This window comes from Pagrus pagrus (assembly GCF_965226575.1).
Source record: "Pagrus pagrus genome assembly, chromosome: 4".
NCBI lineage: Eukaryota > Metazoa > Chordata > Actinopteri > Spariformes > Sparidae > Pagrus > Pagrus pagrus.
The window spans coordinates 34,524,156-34,545,073 of record NC_140188.1 but is presented as its reverse complement, the minus strand read 5'-3'; the positions used below and the strand labels follow the sequence as shown (position 1 = coordinate 34,545,073).

Sequence of the window (20,918 nt, the reverse complement as noted above, 5' to 3'; positions counted from 1 at the left end):
GCAGCAGCTGCGGGACACCAACCAGCAACAAGCAGCTCTTTGAATGAACTGTGACAAGGTGTTGTTCTTTTCCCCCCTCCCCTCTGTCTTCTGTCTTCCGGGAACACTAATAGGCTCCATGCAGAGTAATGTGACCAATTGAATCATCCTCGCCCCAAGCTGGAGGCTGCAGATCGGAGGAGCAGAGTGCGCTGCGCTCAGTCCGGCTCCCACACTGAGAAAGCCTTTCTGGGGTGACACTAACAGTTTTTGCCCGGGACCTTTGGGATTTTACACCCTGTCCTTCAAGGAACTAGTGGCACTCTTTCCAACTGCCTAGGCCCCTTTGCCCGGGTGAAAAGGTCAGAGGGCCCTTGTTAAGTCGTAACTGCAGCTCTAGGTGAGTACAAACTCCAGCTTGTGATGCTGGGCAGAGCTAAGGCCCTGACACCACGACAGTGTACGAGTGATCAACTGTGATCTGATCAGTGTTAGTGACCCCTTAAGGAGCCTTATCTTGTTATTCAACTTGTAGAGTCCATAATACAAAACAGTATTTGCTGGATGACATATATTGTTTGCACTGCTAGACTTTGTTAATTACGATAAATACAGTAAATAAATAGTTTCATATGTGATTCCTTTTTTTACCAGCTAAAACCATTCGTACAACCAAGCATGTTAAAGTGACTGTGGGTTATCCAGGTTGTAGATAACAAGCATGGACACAGAGGCATCGGACATTCAAGAAAACATGACCATTTTACCACTTTAATGATTTAGACAATCAAACAGTAGTTTCTCTATTTCAGACACTTATATTAGGTTATAAAGTGGCGGTAACGAAGAATAGAAGTCTTCAGCTGCAGTGTGTTACATAAACTCTTCTGCACCCCTCCGAGTTGGGGAGAAAGAAACATTTCCACTAACTTGTGCTCTTAACTTCTATGTTAGCACTGATAGCTTAGTTTATTTAAATTAACATACATCTGAACAACTTACAGGGTGGAAAAAACTGTAAATGTCTTTACAAGTTTATTACATTTATGGAGTAGTACATCTAGTAGAAGATATGGATTCAAACATTTACTAAAATAAAAGTGAGTCCACCTTCACAGTACCACAAAGTCAAGTATCAATGTCCATATGTGAAAGTAAACAAAGACACAGCAAAAGAACATTCCCCCCAAGGATCCGATGATCAAGACTTAAACTTATGCACAGTACTTGAGAAAACATACTTTTTCTGAATACAGTCATTTATAAACCTAGTTCATAATGAGTTGTAAACTCGGTCAAACAGACATTATTTAAGCAGTAGTATTCACACGCTTCCATTATATGAACCGTATACAAACACTGGCTAACCACAACTGGAATGTATGAACATTGTGTGATATTGTCTGTTTTTAAAAGTTAAAGCGTTAAGGTTGAATAACAAGCACACACACTACAGAGTGATCTGTGTCCTTTTCACTACCCTGTCACTTAGAAATTCAGTTCATATACTGATAATTTGGATAAGCAAATTTGTTGGAAGGGAACATAAGGCCTCCGAAACACTGAATGAGTAAACAAACATTTGCAAGGCCTTCATCTTCAAAAAAATATTTAAAGCTGCTTCAAGGAACTTTCATTTTTGTCCAATCTAGCAGCCTCTGTGGGCCAAAGCGGTATGTATACCACCACCTCCAGTCATAAAGATCTTGAACTTTGTAAAATGTGCATTTGTTTAAGAAGCCAGTGAAAGAAAAACAAATTTGGTATTTTTTCCAACTGGAATTATTTAGTTAGTTTAGTTATTAATTGGTTATGCAAAAAATCACTATTTTGAGGGGTCAAAAACTCATTAAACTTTGAACAAATTTCAGTCATGGTAGAAAATTAGGGATTTTATGGGTTTCAGCCATGGGTGTGTCAAAATGGCTCACTAGCACCCCCTAAAATGCAGCCCCGAGACTGCTTTCACCTGCATTTATGAAATTCAGTATTCTAGACCAAGAAAGCAGTCTCTTGGTAACATTATCTAAACCCAAGAGGATGTCAGCCATTTTGAATTTTGTGCTTTTGTCGATGTGAAAATGTTGTACTTAACCAGATCAATTCAAAATGTTATCAGGGCAATCCGAACACTTCTGCAATTAAAAGTTATCAAAGCTTGAGTTTTTGTTGACTGTGGCGGGTCGGCTGTTGGCTGTGGTGGGTCGGCGAATATCAATCGTTCACCTAGAAACAAGAAGTTGCTGTAAATCCATGCCGTATGGTTGAATCTGCACCAAGCTTTGTAAGTTTGGTTGGAGTCCTGGCCTGAACACATGTACATGCCAATATCCTGTTACAGTCATAGCGCCCCCTGCTGGCAGCAGGAAATGACATTTTTTAAAGACTGATGTACTCCTCCTCACTGGATGAACAGATCTGCCTCAAACATGATGAGACAAAGCTTAGGACCTTGATGATCCTGTATCATCATCAAGGTTATACATTTTGGTTGAAGGGCATGGCTGTGGCAGCACAGGGTAGGCTAATGTAGTGCAATGAAACAGGAAATTGCTATAACTTCACTGTACATAGTCAAATCTGCCACAAACTTCACATGTTTGATGAGTCACACCTGAAGACATTGACATGCCAATATTTTATTGCAACAGGAAAATAAATGTTTTCTATACTTCTTACAAAAGCTCCTGAGGCTAATATGACACACATGCTGGACATTCTTTGCACATATCTATCGCACCTACGTCTACAAAAAACTCTCTTGGTGCCATAACCTCACTCAACCGGAAGTATTTTTCACACGATACAAGACAACACGATATGATTAGATACAATACCATACGATAAGATACGACATGAGATACTTTATTAATTTACCTTGGAGGAAACTGAGTGTCACCGAACATATAGGACAAACAAGTTAATGAAATAAAAAATATAAAAGATGACACACAGTTCAAAATAAGGGGAGAGCATAGTACCATAAATAATGAATAGTGTAAACATCAATTTGACTGTACATAACATGACATATTCAACATGGCTAGCAAAATCCCAAAAGTACTAAGTTTGGTCACATCCCAAGGCATCAACGTCATATGATCATCGCATCAATTAGCAGTGATAGACAACAACAATGTTCATTAAAAAACATAACTGAAGCCGGTACAAAAGACTTCCTGAATCTCTCAGAAGAGCACCTCAGCATAATAAGCCTGTCACTTAAAGACCTCTTCAGCTGACTGAAAACACTGTACACTGGATGATCATCATTTTGCGTAATTTAGCTTACTACACATTCTTTGATCCAGAACCGCATCAAGTGTGTCATGGGTCATGCCAATAATGGATCTTGCCTTCTTGATCAGTTTATTGATCTTATTCCTCTCTCTAAGCTTAAGCCACACCCCCAGTAAACAACAGCATAAAACAAGACACTAACTAAAATACCCTGATAAAACACATGTAAAATTGACCTGCTGACATCATAAGACCTGAGTTTGCTGAGGAAAAATAGCTTGGACTGGACATTTTTAAATACGGCACTGTTGTTCTTTTTCCTGTCCGCAAGGACACGGGATGTACTTATAAGAGGAAACAACGTCAATGGCCTCATCCTTAATCAAGACTGGGATATCAACATCCCTTTTCTTTCTAAAATCAATAATAAGCTTCTTGGTTTTTCTTATATTTAAAATTAAATGGTTGTCATAACATCACCGACAAAGCCATCTATGCTCTGTTGGTAAGTGATTGTTCGTGGATGTAGCCACCAAGAGAGTAATCATCAGAAAAAATTTGCAGGAGACAGCCACACCAAATTTAACCTGCGGCTGGAGGAATACAGTCGTGGTCAAAGTTAACATACACTTTTACATACAAGAAAATGTTTATCATGGCAGTCTTCACATCCAATGATACAACTCTCATATTTCTGTGATAGAATGAGTAGAACACATACTACTTTGTCACAAAAAACTTTCATGAAGTTTGGTTCAATAACGAATTTATTATAGGTCTTCTGAAAAAGTGACCAAATCTGCTTGGTCAAAAATATACATAAAACAAATTGAATGACCAATTTTGATGATGTAGAAAGTTGTGAGAATCAAATTTTCGATGTAGCATGTCCTCTTCACTTCTTCTGAGTGATTCTGATTGATAACAGCTGGTGACTTTTCTGGACCCATTTTAATGGACTTGTTTGATACACGCACTAGACTCAGCCACAAACACTACAATGGGAAAGCCATTTCAGTTACAGGTCCCAAGATCTACTGGCGCTGGGTTTGTTCTTGGGCCACCAGGATTTTGATGGTAATCTGAAAAACAGTTAGCAAATGAGCCAATCAGTATAGTGTAATTTTTATTTTGTTTTTCCACTTTGTAAATTTAAATTCCCTTTGAAACGTAAGGCAGAGTGTGATTTGCTTCTGCATATTTACATGTGTCCTGTAAAACAGTCAAGTTAGGAATGACTTGGATATCGATGATATTGATTGGTATTTACTAGGGCTGTCAAAGCTGCAGGTTATAATAACACGTTAATGTAAATTCATCTTAATGCCGTTAATTTTTTTGATGCATGATTAACACACACACGTTATGACCCTCAGCCCGCTCCATAGTTTGGGAAATCGGGAAGCGATGCAGCAGTAACGATGTGTATGGCAAGCAGGAACAAACCTGGGGTCTTTTGAATGGCAAGTTCTGCTTCAAAGCCTTGTCAGGTGGTTCTCTCGACAAGAACAGAGTTATTTGCATTTACGGTCGATGTGAACTACTGGAATACATCAAGTCTCAAATACCACTTGCTGGCCAAGCACACAGCTGATGCAGAGAGCCCTCCTCCCCCTCACCAAAGGCAGACCATGATGAATAGTTTGCAACGGAGACGTCTGGACAACTCTACAGCGACAGCTGAATGGTCGGCTACAGCTTGCAGGCCGATTACCATTGTTTAGTTAACCCTTACAAGTGTAAAGTTGGACACTACATTGTGTTAGTATTACTAAGGAATATTACATTCAGGTCAATATGCCCATCTGTTGCTTGTTGGGCTTGAGTTTGCCATGTTATGCTTTCAGCATATTTTTTGAGTATGCAGTAACTTTGAGGATATTCTGGAGAATATTCTGGACAGTATTTGTCATTGTTTTGGATTGTTGCAATAATAATAAAGCATAAAGCATAGTTGTCCACTCCCATGTTGATAAGAGTATTAAAAACGTATCCCTTTAAGGTACATTTATTACAGATGAAAAAAATATTAATTTCCTATAATCGCGGGTTAACTATGGACAATCATGCAATTAATCGCGATTAAATATTTGAATCGATTGACAGCCCTTGTATTACAGTATTACAAGTAACAGTGTTACTGCAGAATTTGAGTTGCAGTCCCTGCCATGCAGCTACATGTCAAAGTAGCCGACCAGAAGCTATCAGTCAACATTAAGTGATGTGAGGGTTTGTCAAACACGGCCTGATTGGGACCTTACGCAGTATCTGAGACGGATAGCTGCCAATTTGACTATAGAGAAAGCAGTACCAAGGTGGTTATCTTGTCTGATTTTGCTCCTGGCAACCCGAGGTCGAAAGTCAGTCAGCTAATAGCCAGCTCCCCTGAAAGCCAACTTTGAGATGATTAGGGGGAGCTCTAAAACATTTTCCACTTTTGCATTACTTGTTACATTTGATTCTCTGTACATAAACCTCTATGATTCCATGAACACACACATACAGTTGGTCACACACACACGGAAAGCACGCCCCTGTCATTTTTTCTAACTCACCTTGATTCTTGAAGCACTTGTAATAGATCTGGTTGCATGGTGATTTGTCTTGTCTTTTGGCCACACATTTCAGCCATTCCCCTGGTGTGTTTTGCAATAAAAAGGTGTTTGTGAAACTTGACGTTTTGTTTATTTCTACAACATTCCATGCATTGCAAAAAAATGTAACCCCTGGTTTTGTGCAGAACATTAGGGAATTACCTTGCACAGTCTTTAGCAGTAAGTTCTGTTTATACATTCGTTATTGTCATAGATCTCCATCTGCAATGTGAAAATGTGGATCTGGTGCAAATTATCCACAGTGCCGTGTTCCATTTTCATGTACTTTTCGTGTCTTCATTCTGCAGAGCTAGCTCAGCTAGCGCTAGGTTTGTTGTTACAAAGCTGTAACTTTAGTGGCCTGCTGGGCAGTGAAGCCTAGGCTAATATTGATCAGATTAGCCTTGGTTTTGGTTTAGAAGTGGATCTTGTGGTGATATTCGTGGTAGAATTGCAGCTAAAAACACCAGCATAGCTGACTGGAGAAACAGCAGGTGCTGCTAGTTTAGACCTGTCTGAGCTGACCAATCAGCAAAGACTGGGCTTTGCAGAAGAGGGGCCTTCAGTAGGACTGGACTGAAATGGAGTATTTTAGACAGAGGGTAAATTGGGCAGCGGAGCAATGGAAAGTATGTGTTTTATCAACATTAAGCAGGTAGACCTAATCTAGCAGACCCCTAAATACATATGAACCAAATGAGTATAGTATGGCCGCTGTAATTCATCCTATTGATAAACTGCCTGCAAACCTCATAATTACATAATGCAAATTCTCAATTACATCAATGAATGCCCTCCTAATTTAAATATTTTCTGTTGGAAAAAGAACAAACTAAAATTAACAAAGGACCCTGTTTGTTGCCTTTAAGGCATTTCTCTCATTATTACGAATTGCTTCTTTAAATATGTCTTTGTAACATATTCTTGTTCAAAATGATATGCTAATAACTGTCATAAAGTTAAACTTGTTTGTAAAAATGCTTTATTTTGATATTTGCATCATCCAACGACATCATGTCCTGTATGGTCACTTCCTGTTTAGTTTTTCTTCCTGGGCTTTCATAAAAGCAAGGCAGACGTGTGCATGCTCTGAATGTAACCTGCTTCCATCCACTCAAAAGCATCACAGAGGCAATGCCTTTTCACCAGCATGTTAATGAAGAAGTGTGACAGTAAACGGTCAACCTTACTACGACTCTGTCTTCATTGGCTATGGTTCAATTTGGTGTTTAGTCAGAGTTTCATGGAAATGCTAGAGAGCTTTTTATTTTAAAGTGGATGTGTTGAGTTTGTATTGAAGCGTAATGTGGTAACTTTAACAGGGCAGATGGGAGTGGATCAAAATGAGGCTTCGTATAAAGTATTGTAGTTTTAAACAGCATTACCTGCACCAACTCATTATTGATGAAAGTAGCACTGTGTGCACAACTCTCAATTGTAGTACATCACAAGAAAAAACATAGGGAGACACCACTCCGTTGCGCTGAGCTAATTGGCTATCCCAGGGGTTCTGCTAACTAGCCACATGCTGCAAGCTCTCTCCACATCTACCTGGGAGGAGTTCAGTCAGGTTGCATACATTTGAACAGGTTTAAAATCATATACCAGATGGGGCCAACAAAACTGGAATTCTACCAATCACTAAAACACACACACACACACACACACACATACTCAGTGTTGGGGAGACTTAAACTACATGTAGTTGAACTACATAGCTTAACTACAATTTGCTGTAACTTGCTGGTAGTTAAACTACATTCATATTTTGTGCTGCGTCAAGTACTTCAACTACTTTTTGGGTCATTTTTTGTAGTTTAACTACTCAATTTACAAACTACAATTTTGGCCAATAACATGAAATATTTTTTTTTATAAAAAAAAAGTTATATAATATAAATTTTATTTTATTTTTCTTTGAAAAAAGGCATGAAACATGTCATGACATGCTAAGCCAACGCTTCCTCTGATTGGCTTGCCCTGGCAGCACTCAAATGCTTCACAGAGTGGGTGGGTCTTTATGCCAAGGACGGCAGTGCTCATAGGGCACAAGCACGTCATGGACACCCCTCCCGCTACCCCCGAGCGCCCCCAAACGCGCCAGCCCAACCATGGCGATATTTGAGCATGTACATGTTGGATATAGATGCTTTTTAGTGTTGTTAAAGATGTTTTTAGTGCCAAACGGAACCGGCTGTCTGATAAAAACTTTGAGAGACTGCTCATGTGTCGTGTCAACAAGCGATTCTGCCCTGGCATCTAGTTCTAGTGCCTAAGTGTTAGTGCCTCTGAAGTTCCTGTGATGTTGACCAAAAATGTCAGCTTTTGTTCTTTAAAAAATAAAACTTGAGTTGAGAGGCATATTTCTGCTGGCATGTGAAGTTTTTGTAGGCTATTATATTTTGTTTCATATACACCATCTCATCTCATTTTCTTTCCGCTATTTCCCTATTGGGGTCGCGGGGTGTTGCCGCTTTTATCCCCCCTTTCGGGGGGTTGCGGGGCTACTGGGGCCAAATCCAGCTCTCACCGGGCGAAGGCCAGGGTACACCACTGGATGAGACGCCAGTTCATCCAGGGCCCTCTGATGGCAGAGGCTGCCTTGCAGCTTGCAGCTTGCAAGGTGCCAACTGCACATCAGGAGCAGTTTAGGGGTTCAGCATCTTGCTCAAGGATGCTTCGGCACGCATATACACCATATGTTGATTTATTTAACGCTGAGTTAAATGAGTATATTGAGTATAAGTAGTTGCTAAAGCTACTTTTTTTAGCAGTAGTTTTACAAACTACATTTCTCCATGTGAAGAAATGTAGTTTGTTCAAACTACTGCCTGGCTGAACTACATGTAGTTTTACAAGCTACACTTGCAAAGTAGCTTCCCCAACACTGCATATACTGTACATATATATATATATAAGCAAGCTAGCTGTTTCTTCTTCATGCTTCAAGTCTTTATGCTAAGCTTGGCCAATCATGTCCTGACTGCAACTCTAATGCTCCAGTTGTGGTGACTGGACTGACTGATCTGCTGACAGCTCTGACGGGCTAAGATCCAGAACAATGAAGCATCACCCAGCACATGGCTCTCATGTGACAACCTTGCTGACTGTTATCAGGCTGCTGTTTCCTCCAGCCTTAGCATTAAGACAAACATTTCCACATAAGTCCTCTGTTGGTTGATGTTAGCTCCACAGATGAACACAGAATGTGGTCTTGTGTTGGTTATGCTGTCCTTATTTAATGGGAATACTAAAGTAACTTATGAAGTTTTTTTTGTTTTTTTTTAAGTAATTAAAGCCAATTAACCAGATATACAGGTATTTGAAAAATGGTGAGTATACTCTCCAAACTATGCTACTGTATGATGTTATCAAACTACATTTAAAAATGTTCACTCCTCATACCCTAACACTGGTTTCATAGTTCTGTTCAAACTTTGAATTCCTTACTGTCCCTACTTTTTGTATCTGAAAGCTATGCAAAGTTCACAGAAAATGCATCAAAAAAAGTTGGAGGAGCATAACAAATGCATGTGTAACAATACGGTAAATCTATATTGTAATTGGTGAATAAGATGAGTGGAGAGCCATGCAGTGCAATAAGTTTAAAGCTCCCTGCCGATGAAAGACGCATTCCTACTCTGCATGTTGCTGTGTTCCTCAGACAGATTCCCAGCTGGGACCTGCTCTAATCTCCTGGCAACAATATTGACATAGAAATAGAAACTCTGACAGGGACAGGACTCTAGCTGTCTGCCAGTCAGGACTACATTCATATAAATCTGGTGTTTAGAGTTCTTCTATACACATATAGGACATATGTTTACATTGTGATACATGGTGATCCTGTAGATACAACTTAATCTTGACATTTAAAGGAACACTTACACATTTAGTTAAATATGAGTTTTTATTGTTTTACCCAGACTCAAATGTACAGTAAACATAGATGTCAATCTCACCTCGTTTTTAGCATAACTTAGCTCAAAGAAACCTCTAACCAAGATCCACCAAAACAGAAATAAGATGAAATATCTTGAATGAGGCTAAAAGCCAAGACTTGACACTAAAACTCTTCCCACCTCTGCAAGAATGTGCTTAGCACTTCTTCGAACGGTTCTTCCTTTGGGTAGCATGTGCATTAAAGCAATCAGCCACATTAGTAGCTCTGCAAGGCTCAAGTACAACAGTTTTTTATAAGCGAAATGCTGATGTCAACAGCCTAAGATGCTTCCAGTGATGATGCTATCATGCTGGTGTTTAGCAGCCAGTGTTTACCAAGTTCACTACCTTAAGCATATTAGCATGCTGACATATGCTCATTAGCATTAAAGTCAAAGTACAGCTCGGGCTGTCATAAGTTTTGCAGGTATTTGGGTAGAAGTATTGGACCAATTTAAATTTTGTCATGACGATGATTAAGATCACCAAAGTTATTCTTTATGGACAATGAGTGTTTGTACAAAAAGCATGGCAATCCATTCAGATATTTCCGTCTGGACCAAAGTTAGATAAGGGAGACTGATTTTCACCCTGTTTATTTATGGGGGTAAATGTAAAATGTGTACAAAGTCAATCTGATTTTAGCAGGTAACATTTGAGCTAATTGCTGACCAACAGCAGTTGACTACAGCTAATACTCAAATCATATTGCGTAATAGATACAGCATAACATGTTAATTAGACAGCTTTGGAGTTTCTTGGAGTTTCACTTTTGACATTGCTAGTCAAGCCATTTCTTCCCTTTCAGTCCTGTGCTAGGCTAGAGAGGAACATCTCAGATGTACATACCTCTATACTGGACACACATGAAATTGATTATTTCTGCCTTAAACATTCCCACAAACTTGTGAAATATGGGGGTATTTTATTATATGTTTCAGGATCATCCTCAAATTCAACTTACCCTGCCTGAGATCCATCTGCAACCATGACGACAAAATCCAACAGCAGTGTTCTAGGAGGCAAGGCTTCCTCCTCCCCTCTCTTGTCCTCCCCACCCCGCCAGCGCCTGGTCACCAAAGACGGACACTGTGCCCTTCGTCCACCTCTGTGCCCTTCAAGCTCATGGCCTGGGGCCTCGGGCAGAGCCTGGCTGCTGGCTTTGCAGGATCTTTGGGGACTGTTGGTTGGTCTGCGCTGGAGATGGGTGCTATTGGCCTTCTGTGCTTCCTTCCTGGCCCACTGGCTGCTGTTTGCCTGCCTTTGGTACTTGCTAGCCCACCTCAATGGAGACCTGGCTGTGCAGGATCACGATGCCCCCCCACAGGGGCATGTGGTTTGTGTGAAGCACATAACCAGCTTCACAGCTGCCTTTTCCTTCTCCCTGGAGACACAGTTGACAATTGGCTATGGCACTATGTTCCCCAGTGGGGACTGTCCAAGTGCTATAGCACTGTTGGCTGTGCAGATGCTGTTGGGGCTCATGCTGGAAGCATTCATCACAGGTACAACTACGTAATTCATATAGCATTCTCTCCCCATACATTGTTAAGTCTGAGATTATAGTCTCAGCTGAGAGTTTGATGGACACGCTGGGAGCCAAAATTGAAGCTAATTACCGTGTTGGCTAAATAGAAGAAGCTATTTTTTCTGGATATTACATTGAAAAAGTGAGGGTTGTTTTACATTCAAGGACTTTCTATTAATTCACAACAGGCATTTGAGTGTCAAAGTCTGTCTCTCCATCAATTTTGTGTTTCCCCCATCGACAGATCTTAGGCCCATCCTTATGATGCATAAACTTCCCCTAACTTGAATATAGAAAGAGTAACAGTTCGACACCTAACCATATCATGGTCTAAGACCTAATCCCAACCTCAGAGGGCAGATCTTCATGAAGCACGTGGGGATACACTATTTGAAGATTGGATAATAATCATTTAAAACCTGTCCTCGTGTTGAGTCAATCACACTAAAAGAGCGTTGCATCATGGGTTGCAGCCTTAATGTCTATCCCTAAAAGTATTTGATTGGTTAGGGAGAAAGAAGTTTATGGGGATCTGAACATCTATGAGGCAATTGTGCTGAAAATACAGAAGCGCATTGTTTCAAAGATTTTGATGCAGACAGAATGTGACATCTGCTGGGCAACCTTTGGTATTGCATTTACAAGATGTCATTTTTTTGTTTTTATTCAGTTAAGAATGTTCTATAAAAACTTTTAACTTTTTAAACAGTTGACAGCTGTGCTTTTTTTGTGGCAGAGCATCCCTTATTCCAAAACATTATGAAACCTCTCGCTGAGATTATGTAATTAACTGTTTCATTAAAAAAAAATTAATAACAATAACTCATGAGCATATTTAATAACATAATAAATGACAGAAACCAGGAATACCTCTATACTGGACTGATGGTGCTGGTGGTGGGGGCTGCACATACTGGCCCTTTAGGCTACAGCTTACCCAAGGAGTCCACTTGAATCCCACCTTGGACCCATTAGAGAATCCAATTTTTAACCCAATTGAATCCAGACTCTGGCCCAACACTAAACCATTAAGACCTGCATGAAGATGCTGGGTGGAGGCATGAAGTAGACAACCAGAAAAGATTTTCAATTGGACTGTTCTAACCCATCACTTTTTAACATTATTCTACTGAATTTGATACCTAATCATCTAGTGCGTCTAGAACATTTAGTGGTTTTGCATCTGCTGTTATTCTCTGAACCGGATTGCCTTTGCTGCAGTTTTGATTGCAAAGCAGCCTGTAGCACCACATTATGTAATAACGCCCCATTATGTAATAATGTAATACATTTTCACTTCATTATGTAATAACACCGCATTTTGTAATAATCTGCCACATTTTGCAATAAAATTCTTGAACGCAATATGTAATAAACTTTGCTGCATTATGTAATAAGTTCTTACATATTGCATCAGTAATTACAAAATGCAGGTGTTGCACTTTTTTTTTATCAAGAAAATGTAATAATTTGGTGCATTATGTAATAAACCACCAAAATGGATGTCTTAATTAGAAAAAAACATTATACCATCAGAACGACATTGACTTTAAGCATACCAGCATGAATTGTCATGCATCTGCTAGTTTAACTTATCATTGTTAATCAGATCGTTAGCTTAAAAGTTTGTTCTTTTATCTGTTAGCATTTCATATCAGTTGCAAATCAATCAACACAAAATTCTAAAAGACAATCTCTCTCCCTGAGTCTGAAATCTGTTCTTTGTTCACACCTTTTAGAGCCCGACCAATAAAGGATTTTTAAGGCCGATACCGATACAAATATTTGGTGATTTAAAAATACGATATTCCGATATATCGGCCGATATATATATATATATATATTTAAAAAAAATCCGTAAACGCATAACAAAACATACAACAGATTTCCGTAACATTAGTTATTTGTAGTTATTTATGAGTCCTCACTGAAATAATATGATAATGCAGTTTAAAAATAAACTTGTTTGTTTTATTGTCACAACAGAACAGAGGAACATCGAAATTACTAGCTAATTCAATTTCACTCTCGGCTTACATGTAACAGCAGCAAAACTGGGCATGGTAGTCACAAATTTTGTCATGCTTATTTGAGTTAAGAGAACTGATGAGGATGTTCTTTTAATTGTTATTCAAGCAATGTATTTCTCGTGACAGTTGCCAACTTACCATTAGCACACCACCGATGATCTAAGTCATGGATAACTGGTTCACTCTGCCCGACTTTGGCTGGATCAGCTGGTTGTACGGTTTGTGGCGTTCTAAACACGAGTGTTGCCAACAGGGACGTTGTAGAGTGTCCTTTGGTTGACAAACTATGCAACGCCAACACTCATTACATGGTTGAAGGGTATTTCGTTTTATTTTATTTTTTAAATATTCATTTATCGACCATTATAAATGCCGATACCGATAGTTTGGAAAATGCCTAATATCGGCCAGCCGATATATCGGTCGGGCTCTAATACCTTTCATCATGTTGCCTTTTGTTTATTTTCCAGCTGAAGTGTAAGCTATAGAGGACGAAATTGCTCCCCTAAACTGAAGCCAAAATGTTTGTATCTCCCCCTTGTGGCTGGCAGTAGCACATGCATACATTCTACCAGTGCTCTAAATTACAGTAGGCTAACACCCGCCGAATGTGTGGCATTATGAATCTTTACGGTACATAGATACACATTTACGGAAGCGTATTGCTACCATACCAGAAAAAAAAAATAAAATAAAAAAAATATATATATATATATATCAGATTCACGTTATAACGTGATAAGTTGGTCTCGGGTGGAGGGGGCGGAAGTGAATCCATGAATCCACCTGGATAGTCTCAGTTTCATTGACATATTTATACTGTCATTGACATTTCATGCTGACTGTGGAGGTTTGTTCGATCCGAGCGTCTGATTGGAGGCCGCAGCGTGACATCGGGCCCGTGGAGCCCTAGGTGTCCCTCCAGCTGATCACATTATAACGATTATAACGTTATATGATTTTTTTTTTTTTTCTGGTATGGCAGCAATACCCTTTGGTACTTCCGTATATAAGTCTACTACAGTAAACAATTTCAAATGTATTGAGCAAGTTACTTTTTTCTTTGCTAGAATTTTGAGAAAAAGTTGTCAGCTCTTGTCTGTAGACTACTTTTCACTCATATATATTGTGAGGGTTTGTTTTACATATCCTATAACTACAGATAAAGGGCAACATTTGTTACATTTTCTGTTCCATATTTGTTTTGTGTTTTGTCTGCTTTCTATCACGTATAATATTTGCATAACATAATCCAGATTGCATGTGTGTATGTCTTCCAACATTTCAGTGCACCGATAATGTTCGTGCCAGTAACACTCTATGAATTCAGTTATATTTGATTTAGATTTGACCAATGAAACATCCTACTAGTTTTTAAAATTAATTCATATTAACGATTCATGCTGGTATGCTTAAAGTCAATGTCGTTCTGATGGTATAATGTTTTTTTTCTAATTAAGACATCAATTTTGGTGGTTTATTACATAATGCACCAAATTATTACATTTTCTTGATAAAAAAGTGCAACACCTGCATTTTGTAATTACTGATGCAATATGTAAGAACTAATTACATAATGCAGCAAAGTTTATTGCATATTGCGTTCAAGAATTTTATTACAAAATGTGGCAGATTAATACAAAATGTGGCATTATTACATAATGAAGTGAACATTTTTTACATTATTACATAATGGGGCGTTATTACATAATGTGGTGCTATACAGCCTGAAACATTTTATTGTAAAGGCCAAGCATCTCCTCATCATACCACATTGAAGTCTCATTGTCTTAACCTTCAGGTGCATTTGTAGCCAAGATTGCACGCCCCCAGAAGCGGGCAGGAGCCATCCAATTCAGCCCCCAGGCAGTTGTGGGCCAACATCAGGGCCAGACGTGCCTCATGTTACGAGCCACCAACCTGCTGCAACGACCTCTGGTAGACGTAAAGGTGAGTGCTGTGCTCTACGAGGAGCATGACGGTCAGGCCCTGTACCAGACCTCTCTGGACTTCCACCTAGATCATCTGGGCCAGCAGCCCTGTCCTTTTTTCATCTTCCCACTCACCTTTTACCACCCCCTGGACCGCCGGAGCCCCCTCTATCCTGCCCTGTGTGAGGGCATGTCCAACCACTTTGAGTTGGTGGTCTTCCTGTCTGCTTTGCAGGAGGGAACTGGTGATTCCTGCCAGAAGAAGACCTCGTACCTGCGCCAAGAAATCCAGTTTGACCGTCGCTTTGTCCCCGCCTTAGGGCTGGATGCTCGTGGGAGATACATGGTGAGCACCCAGCATTTTGATACTGCTCACTCAAAGGAGCCTTTGAACAAGGACTGTGTGGTGCAGATCAATGGTGATGGCAGTGACAGGATGGAGTAAGGATGCTGAAGGGGAGATCTCATAGGGAGTTTCTGAGGGATTACTGGGGAGGGTAACAATGGGTCAGATATTTTTGTCTGGAGGTACTTGTTTAAACATAAATTCAGATTTACCAAATTAAATCAATTTAAATTAAAATGTATATCAAACATCGGTGCTGATGCAGATTCCCTCAGCTCTTCCCTCTGATTACTTGGAGTCACTAGGGCAGCAACCGCGGTATACTAGCCCAATGGGTTCCCACCCATTTATATGTCCAGGTGTGTTGGTATGATGAGCATGATCAAGCTATATTTGAAAATATTTAGTACATTGTTGTTGGTGCAATCAATTTTAATTCATATTCAATTCATATCCAGTAATCATTGTTTTGTTATTAACACCTTATCAAATGACTATGTACAATATAATATGAAAGTGGGAATTCATAGTGATGGACCCACAGTGAATAGTCACCCACTCTGAAGAGCTTTTTAAGCATCTTTCAGCTCATTTTTTTGGCTTCACAACACCTTCAGTAGGCAGGCAAATGTTATCTGCAAAATGGCACTAAAAACATAGAGACAATCAACATATAGGGCTTTTCAATACACATGTGCCGGTTTGACTCGGTTTGGCTCGGCACGTCAGTCCAGCATGGCAGGGTTTTGCATTTCCATGACAAGAGGGCTGGAATGCTGGAATTTTTATCTTTTAGTATTGCCGTGTCTCCCTTAATGGTCAAAGGCGACTATAAATTCTCTTCCTCCACACTATACTATCGAAGAATGGCCACTAACAAAGCTAGCTTTGCTAATTCCCCGTTATTTCGTTAATTAAAAGCTTTTATTTAGAAGCAGCAAAACCAGGATACTTTGGGTTTTCACCCACAGAAATGTAGCACGACTCCTAAAACAACCGAAACAACAACAACTGAATATGATGAAACAGATGAACAACACAAACCACAGAGATTAGAAACTACAAAAGTGAGGCATGGTTTGAATCGGCATCATTTAACAACTGAAGAGCCAGATTTTGCCCTCAGGAGCTGGTTCAGACCACAAACAGAAAATAAAGAAAGTGAATATAGCACTCATTTTAATCAGGGGGACAACAAAACTCCAGATGAATGATAATGTTACTTGGATTTGTTGATAACATAAGATGTGACAGTTGTATGCCCATAAAAGTGGCCATAAAACAGATAGCTTACAGGACAATGAAAACTTCATCTTAAGCCATTTCTGACTTTTTTTTACAGAAATTTGAAAGATGTTATGATCACACAAAAAAATTTCACATAAGTGTTGTATGAAAATAAACACACAGTTTGAACATGAAATGTGTATACCTAAATTGAAATTTAGTTTGATCAAATCAGTTTTACAAACAGTTAATTTTCCAGACTTCACATACATTAATTAAATTCTTAAATAAACCATGTACTGTATACAATTTCAAATTTGAACTACAAATTCAGATGTACCAACTCCAAATCTAGTACATATCTGCCCATAGGTTAACAACTAGTGCCAAAGACTAAAAAAGGGAAGGGCCAGTTATGATAGGATTAGTGATGAATGGAAAGTACAGGGTTGGTACCAGGCAAATTGAGATGGGGGTAGCAACAAACTTTTCCATTTTCTTACTCCCATAAGCAGCATAGTATGTCACACTGGAATGCTTTACATGGCAGTGAAGTGGTGCAAAAAGGTTTACCTGTTCTCCCTGTGCCTGCATGGATCTCCTCTGGGTTCTCTGTTTTTATCCCACAGTCCAAAGACTAACAGGTTAGGTAACTGGCAACTAAATTGCTTGATGGTGAATGTGAACCAAATGGTTGTCTGTCTTCTTGTGTCAGCCCTGTGATTGACTGGTGACCTGTCCAGGGTGTATCCTGCCCCTCTCACCCAGTGTCAGCTAGGTCCAGTCCCAATGACCCCCACCTTTTTAAGGATAACAGATATAGTTAATGGATGGGTGAATGCACAATTACTTCACTGCTGACCACTCCCATAACAGTCATATATAACACACCATAACACCATGCACAATACCATAGTATTTTACATTGTTAAATGTTTTTTCTACATTCCAGGCAGTCACTGCTTTCAGTTAATTATACTTCATTGTGAAAATCATCTTATAGACACTTGAAACAGTAACATTATGTCTGCTTTCATTGTAGTCAAAGTTATGATGCTGTGTGGAAACGTACATATGGATTGCAATAAGCTGCTTTCAGAGTAGACCTATATGGTCATTTTTCTGATGAGGAGCTGCTGGTAAAATAAATGTTATAGCTCTAAACCTGTTGTGGATTTGATGGCATTTGATTATTAAATTAATGTAGTTCAACAAGGCAGTACACCAGTTGATTGTAATGTTTCTATGAAACAGAAGTGAATATTTTCCACTTAATTTTTGGCACAGAAGGTAATTTTAAGTTGACATGCCTCAGAGCCAGCCCTGTAAAAATGAATATGGATTTAGTAGGAATGGCAGGTATATTGAAAGTGTTGAAAGAGCAGAAAGTACCAGTGAGGAAGAAGCGGAATGGAATGACTCTTCTGTCATCTCTACTAAGGGTGATTTTCTCTTCTGATGTTTGTGGACTAGCAACCGAACTGAAGATTACACTGTATCAATGGGAGCTGATAATCACAACAACCTATCAGATGATTGTAATTTATGAGGGTTGGAAGTAACAAAAATTAAATGATAAAAATTGAGGTGATAAAAATGCAAGAAAATGAAACATGGATTGACAAATTATCAAGGGATTTGAATACTTTAAAGGCGATTTGATTAAAAAAGTCTGACAACAATGATAGTGATTACAATGCTTATATCAATAATGAAGTGATACAATGTATGTGAATTGAAAAATATTGATAAATTGTCACTTGATTTAATAAACCCGATTGACATTTTACAGTATTTCTCTGATAATCAACTGGGCTACCATTCATCATTCACAACACATATATCGTTTACAGCAAACGCCCATTCAGTGAACAACTTGACACCCATTATGGATCCCACTGCTTTTCTTGTTAGACCCATATCTCATAATACATCCAGCACATTATTCGACAGGAAAGGGCAAGAAAAAGTGGAATAAGCGGTTGATTCTGTCAAAAAAAAAACATCCGATTTCCGTGGCCATGGTTACCTGCTAGACTGGAGGAAGAGAGGGAGATGACGGGGCCCATGCCCATGGCCATAGAGATGTTCTCGGCTGTCCTCCCACGTTCACACACTAAGTCTAGTCTTAGTCTGCTGGACAACCAGAGAGAGGGAGCCCTTGGTCAGTAGGCCACAATGAATTCACTAGTTAATCAGACAGATGAGACAATAATTAACCAACTAACATGCTATTTCTTAACTGTATGTGGGTGTCTGGTGTGGGCGTTGTTTCCCCAGTAAGTTTCCACGTCAACTTCTTTGACTGTCGCAGCTGTGTGTCTGTGCTCGAAAAAACACCAAGCTTGGATAAATAATAGACATAACTGGGTGGCAAAAAAATTCTTGCAGAGGGGCAGCTCGGCAGCAGCTTGCACTGCTGACATACTCTGCCTAACCGAGAAACACTATAGCTATGAAGCATCTCCAGAGGAGGAATAACCCAGAGTGGAGCAGCACCAGGCCCAGCAGGATATTTATCAGGGAAACTACACATTATAAGCCTTTGTATCAGCTGTTTTTTTACAAACAGAGTTGCACATAAGCTACCTGTTAAATCGGCATATTGCTCCTTAAACTTAACCAATTAAGGCAACATATCATAGGCAGAGTATGGCAAGAAAAGCAGTGGGATCCTTAACGAGTGTCGAGCAGTTTGCTGAGTGGGTGTGATCTTTTTGGGCGGTTTTTAGGGCTGAAGTAACAAAAATGTTTTACCCATAAATGATAAATGTCATTTGGGTGCTGTGAATGATTAATGGTAGCCCAGTTGATTATCAGAGAAATCCTGTTTGAAGTAATGTCAATTGTTTTTTCAAATAAACTGATAGTTTATCGGTCTATTTTTCAATTTACATACATTTTATCACTTTCATTATTAATTCGTAAGCATTTCGATTTCATCATATCACAACTTTTTTTTAATCAAATCAGCTTGAAATTAAACAAATCACTAGATACTTTACCAATCCATTTCTTATTTCACATGCACCTTTCATTACAAGTTACCCTTGTGTTGTAAAAAATTTTAATAAATCTACCTTGTAACCTTGTATTTTTACCCCTCAATTTTTCAATTCACATGCATTCTTATCACCTTCATTTTTATCATTACATTTTTGTTACTTCCACTCCTCATAGTAATTCTACTGTCAATGTTAAGCTGCTAAGGTAAATCATTGGAAGCCTTTTGGAACGAAGACATCCATGTTTTAGAGTTAGCTATCTAACATTAGACAGACCTGCATAAAATGACATATGGCTTAGTGACTGATAGAATGATATTGACTGCTAACTGATTTGTAGATTAATGCATTTATATTGAAAAAATCATTGCCTGAATCATTATGCAAAGCAGAAATTGATGTAATATGTTCAATTTGTATGATAATAAATGTCAATGTGCAAACAAAGTTAGGAGATTAGGAAGCAGTCTAAATTTTGTAGAAATACATTAATTTGTATTTGGAGTATTTTCCCTTTAAAGGCTGATGACATGAAGAGCATCACTGTGTTATCTCCATAGTTTTAAAAAAAAATCATGTTGCAACTTCAGACATCAAAAGGAAATGTTCTACAAAATGTGATTGTGAAGGATGAGATCTCAATGCATCTCACATGTTTTAGTGCCTTTGTACAGTGTACATTACATGAAATAAATATTTTCTAAACAAGCTGAATTGACAGAATCATTATTTTATTCTGCTTGTGGACTCCATGAACTCTTTTAGAGTTACCATGGTACCAAGATACTATGCTGCATGAAGGATGTGTTCTCCTTGCTGCTGGTGTAAGACTGTACCACACATATGTGCTTTGACTGCAATCATGTCAACATGTGTCAGTGCCGTTCATTTTAGCAGACACAATCAACAAAAATCAAACATACAAAAAAATAAAAAATACAGGGTCATAATCAAATAAGAGCTGAGCAAGCACCTGGCAAAATAAACACATTACCTTTATCTCCCTCTTAATCATTACAAATAGTCAAAATATTTCATAAGAGTGTTTCAAAGGCACATATAGTTCACAACATTAAACCATGTTTAACAAGGAATA

The 20,918-nt window shown here is 38.9% G+C and overlaps 1 protein-coding gene across 1 annotated transcript; it reads left to right on the top strand.

Annotated features, from left to right (window-relative positions):
- The first annotated feature begins 202 nt into the window (after positions 1 to 202).
- kcnj13 (potassium inwardly rectifying channel subfamily J member 13) lies at positions 203 to 20,511 on the top strand. Its single transcript, XM_084350625.1, has 3 exons — positions 203 to 379; positions 10,697 to 11,260; positions 15,115 to 20,511. Exons 2-3 carry the CDS (start codon positions 10,744 to 10,746, stop codon positions 15,687 to 15,689), a joined length of 1,092 nt encoding a protein of 363 aa, XP_084206751.1. The 5' UTR covers positions 203 to 379; positions 10,697 to 10,743; the 3' UTR covers positions 15,690 to 20,511.
- Positions 20,512 to 20,918: the final 407 nt, after the last annotated feature.

Excerpts from the sequence above, each read along its gene's own strand:
- kcnj13 (XM_084350625.1), top strand. The coding sequence starts at position 10,744 with ATGACGACAAAATCCAACAGCAGTGTTCTAGGAGGCAAGGCTTCCTCC. Across the intron at positions 11,261-15,114 it reads GCTGGAAGCATTCATCACAG|GTGCATTTGTAGCCAAGATT; the intron begins GTACAACTACGT and ends CTTAACCTTCAG.